Source organism: Eptesicus fuscus, chromosome 1, assembly GCF_027574615.1.
Source record: "Eptesicus fuscus isolate TK198812 chromosome 1, DD_ASM_mEF_20220401, whole genome shotgun sequence".
Classification (NCBI taxonomy): domain Eukaryota; kingdom Metazoa; phylum Chordata; class Mammalia; order Chiroptera; family Vespertilionidae; genus Eptesicus; species Eptesicus fuscus.
This window is the reverse complement of record NC_072473.1, coordinates 128,541,593-128,550,881: the sequence shown is the minus strand read 5'-3', so window position 1 is coordinate 128,550,881 and position 9,289 is coordinate 128,541,593. Positions and strand designations below refer to the sequence as shown.

General features: G+C 48.8%; 1 protein-coding gene across 2 annotated transcripts; it reads left to right on the top strand.

The window, feature by feature from the left end:
* The first annotated feature begins 279 nt into the window (after positions 1-279).
* MAGED1 (MAGE family member D1) lies at positions 280-7,015 on the top strand. 2 transcript variants are annotated; one of them, XM_008158260.3, is made up of 13 exons: positions 280-400; positions 921-994; positions 1,694-2,395; positions 3,081-3,749; positions 3,873-3,936; positions 4,164-4,243; positions 4,414-4,505; positions 4,719-4,798; positions 4,890-4,932; positions 5,188-5,250; positions 5,883-5,997; positions 6,233-6,618; positions 6,848-7,015. In XM_008158260.3, the coding sequence occupies exons 2-12, from the start codon at positions 950-952 to the stop codon at positions 6,608-6,610; spliced, it is 2,331 nt and encodes a 776-aa protein (XP_008156482.2). In that variant the 5' UTR covers positions 280-400; positions 921-949; the 3' UTR covers positions 6,611-6,618; positions 6,848-7,015. The 2 variants fall into 2 exon arrangements, with proteins under 2 accessions (XP_008156482.2, XP_027990727.2); XM_028134926.2 differs by lacking the exon at positions 280-400 and having other exon boundaries at positions 894-994.
* The last annotated feature ends 2,274 nt before the right edge of the window (positions 7,016-9,289 follow it).

Below are 9,289 nucleotides of genomic sequence, written 5' to 3'. Positions count from 1 at the left end.
GGACTTAGAGGCACAGAGCATCTGTTTTGGGGAGGGGATATAGAGGTAGGGGCGGGACCATTGTATACTGTAGACTGGTTGGTGGTGGCTTGGTGTGTTGGCAAAGGGGCGGGACTGCCTCTCGCTGCACATGCGCATCAGGGTGTTCAGAGCGAGGCTTTTGTTGGGAAAGCGGGCGGGACTCTTATTTGGTCTGTCAGCTCTTGCGCATGCGCTGAAACTTGTGAGGCGGTGGGTGGTATATTAGGAAAAGAGGCGGGGTCGTCCTATCTGCCGCGCTGGCATTTTCTCCTGGACAAGGAGAGGGTGCGGTTGCCGAGAACCGAGCACTGCAATCCCGATTCTCTGAGTCGTGAAGAAGGGAGGCCACGAGGGGGTTAGGGTTGGGGCCTGAGGCAAGGTGAGAATTAGCCCCCAGACAGGGCATTTGCCCCCTGGTGCGGGCCCCCCCATTTTCATCCCGATCCCTTTACCCTGGATTCTGATCCCCATCCCACTCCCCAAACCCTGATTCACACCCCTCACCTGATCCGTATTCAGAATCCTTGTTCTCTCTCTGAATCCTTCCCATCGTTCAAAATCTCTGCAGATTTCTGGTCCTCAATCTCTACTGTTAACACGATTCTTCTCATTGGAAACCTACATTCAGTTTCCCAAACGCGGCTCCCAAACCCTGTAGATTCAAACTTTGTATCTGCTTTCCGAATCCCGATGTGAAGTTTCGCCCCTTCAGTAGCTTCTCGGGATTCAGAACTTCCTTCTGGACACTTTACTTTTCCCACATTGATTCGACCCGTTCCCCTCACATTCAGCAACTCACCCGTCCCCACAATCAAATCCCAAACACCCCATCCCCAAATTTGGTTTCTCTTATTTGCCCTCCATAGTATAACGTCCGGCTCCTCCCCAACACTCCCCAGGCTCTTCTCTTGCCAGAGGGACTAGAGCCATGGCTCAGAAAATGGACTGTGGTGCGGGCCTCCTCAGCTTCCAGGTGAGATATATAACTCCTACACCCCTCCCCATTTCCCCAGCAGTTACCCCTGGGCCGCTTTGAACACCCAAACTCCTGGATCCGATTTGCCCTCTAGGTGCCTAGACTCCCTTGTCTTTCAAAAATTCTCAGGGTTTATCGAGGGGGGGAGGGGCGTCCCTTTTCAGCCATCAGTCCCTGCCCAGAGAAAGGGGAGACCCTGTTAGTAGTCAGGGCAATGTGCCCAGAGAATGCGGGTTGGATGAGGAGCCTTTCTCCCCCCACCCCATAGTCCTGACGTTTGTAGAGCATTCTGCCGCTCCCTCCCCCAACCATCCACCTCCACATTCCCTTTCTTCTGCATTCCCCACTCCCTGTGTACCTCCCCCCCTTACTCTCCTAAACTCCTCATAAGGGCACCATAACCCTGGTCCAGAGTTCTTAAGGCATGTCGCACTGCTCTGCTCTAATCTCACTGATTGATAAGCCCTCAGTTCCAACTCCACCCCTCTCCTCTTCCTACCCTACCCCTCTTTAGCCCCTACCCCACTTACCAGACATTGTTAACACTGTGCCTTCCTCCCCAGCAGTCTAGGACTCTAACTCAGCCCTCCTCTTTTTGCACCAGCCACCTTCCAGCACGTCCCCTGCACTGCTCCCTCTACCCTTCCGCTAGCTTTGGAGGCCCAGAGATTTTAACCCCCACTCCTGTATTTTCAGGCTGAGGCCTCTATAGAAGACAGCACCTTGCTTATGCAGACCCTGATGGAGGCCATCCAGATCTCAGAGGCTCCACCTACCAACCAGGCTCCTGCAGCTGCCTTCGGGCAAAATTCTTGTCCCCAGAGTTCACAGCCCCCAACAACGGCTGATTATCAGGTTTCAGCAGCTGCAGCTAGGCCTAAAGCAGCCTTTAAGGCCCAGAATGCTACCACAAAAGGCCCAAATGCTGCCTATGATTTCTCTCAGGCTCTTAATGCCAAAGAGACACCACCTAAGGCAGCCTTTGTGACCCAGAATGCCACCCCAAATAGCCCAAATGCTGCCTATGATTTTTCTCAAGTAGCAACCAAAGAGTTAACTGCCAACAAATCTGAGATCACCTTTAAGGCCCAAAATGCCACTACTAAGGTGGGCCCAAAGGCCACTTACAATTTCTCTCAGTCTCTCAATGCCAGTGAAATGTCAAACACTCAGCCTAAGACAGCCTTCAAGGCTTGGAATGATATCACTAAGGCCCAAACAGCTGATACCCAGACTCAGAATGTTAACCAAACCAAGGTGGCTACTTCCAAGGCTGACATAGAGGCCAACCCAGTTATCTCTGTATCTGATGGTGCAGCTGCACAGACATCAGCAGATGGTTCCCAGGCTCAGAATCTGGAGTCCAGGACTATAATCCGGGGCAAGAGGACCAGAAAGGTGAGATCCCTGCTAGCTCCACTTTGCTTTGGGTTCTCTCCTTTCTTCTCTGAGGTTGTTATTTGTTCTAAAACTGGAGTAAATATGTAGATATAGACAATCCTATATCTATATTTATGTCTGCCTGTATTCAGCTATATTATAGGGGATGATGAGGTGAATATGGTAATTCCTGCCCTCTGAGTGTCCACAGACTGATGGGGAGATGAGACGTGATATATATATATATCTCCTATATGTAATTCCATTTACATTTTGATAGTAGCCACCATGAGTTAGGCCTTGAGCTAGGCACATTCACACAGGTTATCTCATTCATTAAATCTTCAAGGTACCTCATACCAGTTAGGGGTCATAGTCTCAGTTTTACAGAGAAGGAAACTAAATCCCAGAGAGGTGAAGTGACTTGAGTGATTTGTCCAGGGTGGTACAAGCAGAGCCAGTGGTGGACATAGGAAGAGCAGCAGCTTCAGGCCATACCCTTGGGTTGATCCTGGTCTGATTCAGAGATGAAACTTCTGCCTGGAAGGCAGTGAAAAACAAGCCCAGGACTCAGGGTGGCCATTGGCTAGTGGGTCAGGCTGTCACTACAGGTGAGGGTTTTAGGGGGTCTTCCTGGAATAGATAGGGTGAGGACACAGAAACAACTGGTGACCCTAGACCTTCATTCTCTCTGATGATGCAGATTAATAACTTGAATGTGGAAGAGAACCGCAGTGGGGATCAAAGGCGGGCCCCACTGCCTGCAGGGACCTGGAGGTCTGCACCGATTCCTGTTACCACTCAGAACCCACCCTACGCACCCCCCAATGTGCTCTGGCAGACCCCATTGGCCTGGCAGAACCCATCAGGCTGGCAAAACCAGCCAGTCAGGCAGATCCCACCAGCACGTCAGAGCCCCCCAGCCAGGCAGACCCCACCAGCCTGGCAAAACCCAGTTGCTTGGCAGAATCCAGTGATCTGGCAGAGCCCAGTGATCTGGCAGAGCCCAGTGATCTGGCCAAATCCCATTGTCTGGCCTGGTCCAGTTGTCTGGCCAAACCCATTGGCCTGGCAGAATCCACCTGGATGGCAGGCCCCACCTGGATGGCAGGCCCCACCTGGATGGCAGGCTCCACCTGGATGGCAGGGTCCTCCAGATTGGCAAAGCCCTCCTGACTGGCCGCTACCACACAACTGGCCACTTCCTACAGACTGGCAGCTCCCACATGACTGGATCCCCACCGATAGGCCAGTTCCACCTGACTGGCAGAACCTACGACCCTCATCAAACCTGCGTCCCTCTCCCAACCCACGTGCCCCACAGAACATGGGTGCTTCACAGCCCCGAGATGTGGCCCTTCTTCAGGAAAGAGTAAGCACTATAACTCCCCAGTTACATCTCTCCTCTCTTGCTCTTTTCTTTGTCATCCTTCCACCTATAACTCAACCAGGTTTTCTGTAAATATAACGAAAAATTTTCCTTTTCCCCTCCCAGGCTAATAAATTGGTCAAGTACTTGATGCTTAAAGATTACACAAAGGTGCCCATCAAGCGCTCAGGTAGGCATCCAGTGCCCTCTCCCAGGGCTCTGCCCTTCCCCTCACCCCATGCTCTGTGGACATCCCTTTGTTTATATATAAGTCCCCTCTCCTTCAGTCCCCCCCCCTTTCATGGCTAATTCTTCCTTTTCGACCCTTGAGGACTCTGTGTTTTCTGCAAAGCTAGCAAAGGGGGTACAGTTCTGTGGTCCCTACTCTGCCCAGGTGCTCCCTCCTTTCTCTTACAGAAATGCTGAGGGATATCATCCGTGAATACACCGATGTTTATCCAGAAATCATTGAACGTGCATGCTTTGTCCTGGAGAAGGTGAGAAGGCAGCTTCTAAGGGACAGGAATGATGGGGAAAGTCTTGGTTTCAAAGATTCATGGGATTCCTACTGGGAGTTTAGGACAAGTCTCACAGGAAGGTGAGTGACTGAGATGGGTAGCATATGCTAGATTTTGTAATTTCATAGTCTGTTTTCCTTTCCCTATAGAAATTTGGAATTCAATTGAAGGAAATTGACAAGGAAGAACACCTGTATATTCTCATCAGTACACCCGAGTCCCTGGCTGGCATACTGGGAACGTAAGATGGGAAGGGAAGTGAAACACTGCCTTTCAGTGGTGCTTTTTTCTCTGGGACTAGGTCACCATCTCAGATTCGGGCTCACATAGCAGGTCAGGGGAAGAGCTGGAGTATAATTATCCCCTAGCTGAGGAATATTGGAGAAGCTAGATGCTGCCTGGAATGTCTTGTGCAAATGGCTGCTGAAAGCATCATCTTTTTGTACTCTTTTAGGACCAAAGACACACCCAAGCTGGGTCTCCTCTTAGTGATTTTGGGTGTTATCTTCATGAATGGCAACCGTGCCAGTGAAGGTGAGTGGCTCAACCTGCAGATGGGGGTTGGTTACAGCCTTACTTCCATGCTCATTTTCCATCCCTTGTCTCCCCTTGCCTCCCATTGCAGCTGTCCTCTGGGAGGCACTACGCAAGATGGGACTGCGTCCTGGGTATGACTGGGCTCTCATCTCTTGCCTGTTTATACCATCCTTTGACAACTGAGGAGGGTCCCAGGATTGCATCAGCCACTGATGTTCTATGGGGGTTGGGGAGGTACAGAGCCCGAGAATGTGACTTGGGTGGATGAGGAACTAGTCCTGAACTCTCTGCTTCTTTTCATCTCTGACCTCTGTGCTGGAAAGTCCTTTCATTTTTGGAGGCAATGTCATAGTCTCTGATTATGGGTTCCTTTTTTTAACTATCAGGGTAAGACATCCCCTCCTTGGAGATCTGAGGAAACTTCTCACTTATGAGTTTGTAAAGCAAAAGTAAGTAGTGCCTAAGGGGCTTTGTCTGGTCCTCATGAGTTCTGTGTGCTGGTCAGCTTCAGAAAGTTCTTCCCATGCTCATTTCTTACACTAACTATTCATACATATGTGTGTGTGTGTGTGTGTGTGTGTGTGTGTGCGTGTGTGTGTGTGTGTGTACATATGTGTACAGAAACACATGCACTCAGAAGTATTTATTGAGTACACTCTTTGTGGTTGAATTTTTCTATAATCATCTTGTAAGTGATGTCCCCACAGTAGACATCTCCAAGGTTGGGCCTGGTTGTGGCTTTTGCACTGCAGTATAATCATTACAATGATCCTATCTGTGGCTCATTGACAAGATTACAAGAATCTGGTGCTAGAGCTGTGACAGAGAGTGTGAAATTAAGTGTTGTCCTTTCTATGGCCCTACAGAAGTCTCCCCTGCAGCTCTAGGTGACTATTCAATGTAGAAGCACTGACACGGGAATTTGAAGGCCTGAGTAGTAGAGGGTAAACACTTTGTGTTTAAGACTGAATCTTGGAGGAGTTGGTACCTGAAATCTGGGGTTTCAAAATCTAGGCTTAGTATGCATTAATGGGTTACCATTCTACCTTGATAGAAACAAAGACCTTTTACTCTTTCTAAGGTACCTGGACTATAGACGAGTGCCCAACAGCAACCCTCCTGAGTATGAGTTCCTCTGGGGCCTCCGTTCCTACCATGAGACTAGCAAAATGAAAGTGCTGAGATTCATTGCAGAGGTAATAGAGGAACTGCTCCAAACTTGATAGGTCATGGGGTGAGATGTGACTGGCTAGGAATAAATGGTCCAGAGCAGGAATGAGATCTTAAGTATTGAACATGGTAGGTGAAAGCTGGTGGCATTTGTTGTTATTAAGCAAACAGTAGCACAAACTAGGGCACTAAATATATAGTAATTGCTTCATAAATATTTAATAATATGGCTTTTGTTTTATTTTCTATTTCTCACCTCAGGTTCAAAAGAGAGACCCTCGCGACTGGACTGCACAGTTTATGGAAGCTGCAGATGAAGCCTTGGATGCTCTGGATGCTGCTGCAGCTGAGGCCGAAGCCCGGGCTGAGGCGAGAACCCGCATGGGGATTGGAGATGAGGCCGTTTCTGGTCCCTGGAGCTGGGATGACATTGAGTTTGAGCTACTGACCTGGGATGAGGAAGGAGATTTTGGAGATCCTTGGTCCAGAATCCCATTTACCTTCTGGGCCAGATACCACCAGAACGCCCGTTCCAGATTTCCTCAGACCTTCACTGGCCCCATTATTGGCCCTGGTGCTACAGCCAGTGCCAACTTTGCTGCCAACTTTGGTGCCATTGGTTTCTTCTGGGTTGAGTGAGATGTTGGGTAGGTACTTCACTTTGGATTGGGCAGCTAGGGTCATTGGGAGATGTAGGTTCATGAGAATGCATTTATGTGCAAAAGCTGGGAGTCATAGTAAACTCATGGTGGGGAGATGAGAGATGTATGGGAAGCACTGTTTGGTATTTATATTCATATATATATATATATATATATATATATATATATATATGAAATAATTGATGCTAATTTTTTTTCTTTTTTATGTTCACAGATATTGCTGATTGGTTACAATAGTCTTCCACCTGAGTGAGGCTGAAGCCTCACATTCCTTTTAAACACAGCTATCTAGAGAGCCACATCCTGTTGACTGAAAGTGGCATGCAAGATAAATTTATTTGCTGTTCCTTTTCTATTGCTCTCCCCACCTTGTGTGCTTTCAAGTTTTGGTATCAGAAATAAACATTGAAACTGCAAAGTGAATTAGATGTGCTCCCCTTTTTCCCCCTGTGTTTAAGGAGAGATCAACATGTTTATATGGGAGAGACAGGGCCTCACTTCTAGCCTAAAGGGCATATTAGCTTTTAAGAGGTTAGAATGTGGATACATTGGCTAATGGATTGGGAAACAAAGAAGTGATTGATGAATTTGAGTGTTAATGGGGTCCAAAAACTAGTATGGTTTATTTAATAAATGTCACTTAAGTGATTCATATGTGAAAGATATGCTGCTAGGTATCCCGGAGTGACATTGAGAGAGATGACATAGTGAGAAAGGGTGTGGTTGGTCAGACAGTTACATTTGATATAGGAGGTAAGATTCCAGGTAATGACAAGGTGCAGAGAGTGGGTGGTTGAAAAGGAGAGAAGATAACTATTTTCAGAGATGATGTTCCCGGGACTCTATGGTGTTGGTTGTATTATCCATGTGGGAAATGAAATAACTTCAGGAAGGGGGCAGGAGTAGAAGCAGAGAACACTGAACCAGGTACCAAAATCTCTTGTGTGAGAAGGAATATCTTATACCCCTAGCCACATTGCCCATAAAGGGATGTGCCCATAGGCCCCTCTCATTGCCTCTGGAAATGCTACATAGGAGCCTGTTCCTCTAGAAAGCCCTTACAAGCCTCATTCCCACAGGACCAGGACTGCATCTCAGAGACAAGGTCGAATGGCCAGTGGAGGTCTCACAATGGCCTCTTCTCCCCCTCTGCAGGGAGAAAGGAAACTTGTTGGTTAGAGAACAAGAATTGAACAAGTAAGCCGAAACTGGTTTGGCTCAGTGGATAGAGCGTCAGCCTGCGGACTGAAGGGTCCCAGGTTCGATTCCGGTCAAGGGCACGTACCTTGGTTGCGGGCACATCTCCAGTGGGAGGTGTGCAGGAGGCAGCTGATTGATATTTCTCTCTCATCAATGTTTCTAACTCTCTATCCCTTTCAATTCCTCTCTGTAAAAAATCAATAAAATATATTTTTTAAAAAAGAATTGAACAAGTAAGACAAAGCTCCATGCAGAGCTATATAGCCTTTTGACTGTGACTATAACAAGGACATGACTTGAGTTGCTGAGGTCTGCTAAAAGCAGAGCTGTCTGAGGATGAGGTTGAGCCTAGATCGTAACTTCCTGAGAGGCTTGTTGATACCTAAGCATATGGGCAAAGGCAGAAGCGGGAGTTCCTTGGCTAGAAGAAAGCAAGAACAAAGGCAATTTAGCCTGGAAAGGATTCAGTAGTGGGCAGCTATGGTATCCAAGGCTTCCTCAGGATCTCGGGTGATGTCCACATTCTGAGAGAAGAAAGCCCAGGATCAACATGAAGGAGACAGCAGTGTGGAGCCCCAGCCCACGCCCCGTCGGTTGTCCTCACTACCAGGCTCCCCTCCCTCAGCCAGGCCTGCATCCTGATCCTTTTCTCAGGAGATCCTGGAGGAGTCTGGTCTGAGGCCTTTTTGGGTGGGGTTGCTCTAGCCCTGCATCTCCATGGTGCCTCCAATCTGGGCGGAGGATCCAGCATTTCCAGGTGCTGGTTATTCTATCTGATGGTGCAAAACACCCAAGGTCTGTGGCACTGGGGTGGCCCTTTAGGTGGGGAGGGTGCTTTCACCATGTGCCCGCGTACCTCAGGCTTCTCTCGGTGTGTGTTTACGGCCTCCACATTCAGGTAGATGGACTCCACTTTGCATCCTCAAAAAGAAAAACCCATCCATCCATAAGCCCCAAAGGAAAGACTAAGTCTTCCTTGAGGTGTCATTCCTTAACGTGCCCATCACCACCCACACCCCCAGCTCCATGCTGTGTGTAGTTGTGACTTCCCTGTAGGGAGGGAACTTAGACCAGCTCTGTGCTGTGTGGGGAAGACGCCGGGCCTAAGAGGCCACCAAAGAGACAACCTCCCAGCTCTTCCCCCAATCATCTCAGTGGTCTCTGAGCCTCAGTTGCTCAACTGTCAATGGCGAGAAGAAAAGAGATGATCTCCAGGCTCCCGAAGTCTTGTGGTCTGTGGGACAGCACTCTAGTCTAGATAATAATGATGGGGCTCTGCGGTCCTCCCAGCTCTGTCAGGTGGTGAAGTGGTGGAGGCGGTCTGGGCCACTGCCTTGAGACCATCAGCCCCAGATAAAGTGTAATTAGAGGACAATGGTTATGGAACCTTCAAGGTGTGGCGGTCACAGCGAGTTCTGGGGAGCCTGAAGGAGGACGGTGGTATCATGGGGCTGGG

What these genes read in the sequence shown, in the direction of transcription:
- MAGED1 (XM_008158260.3), top strand. Translation starts at nt 950, where the DNA reads ATGGCTCAGAAAATGGACTGTGGTGCGGGCCTCCTCAGCTTCCAG. An exon ending in CTGGCTGGCATACTGGGAAC is followed by an intron (nt 4,506 to 4,718) that starts GTAAGATGGGAA and finishes GTACTCTTTTAG; the next exon opens with GACCAAAGACACACCCAAGC. An exon ending in TGCTGAGATTCATTGCAGAG is followed by an intron (nt 5,998 to 6,232) that starts GTAATAGAGGAA and finishes TTCTCACCTCAG; the next exon opens with GTTCAAAAGAGAGACCCTCG.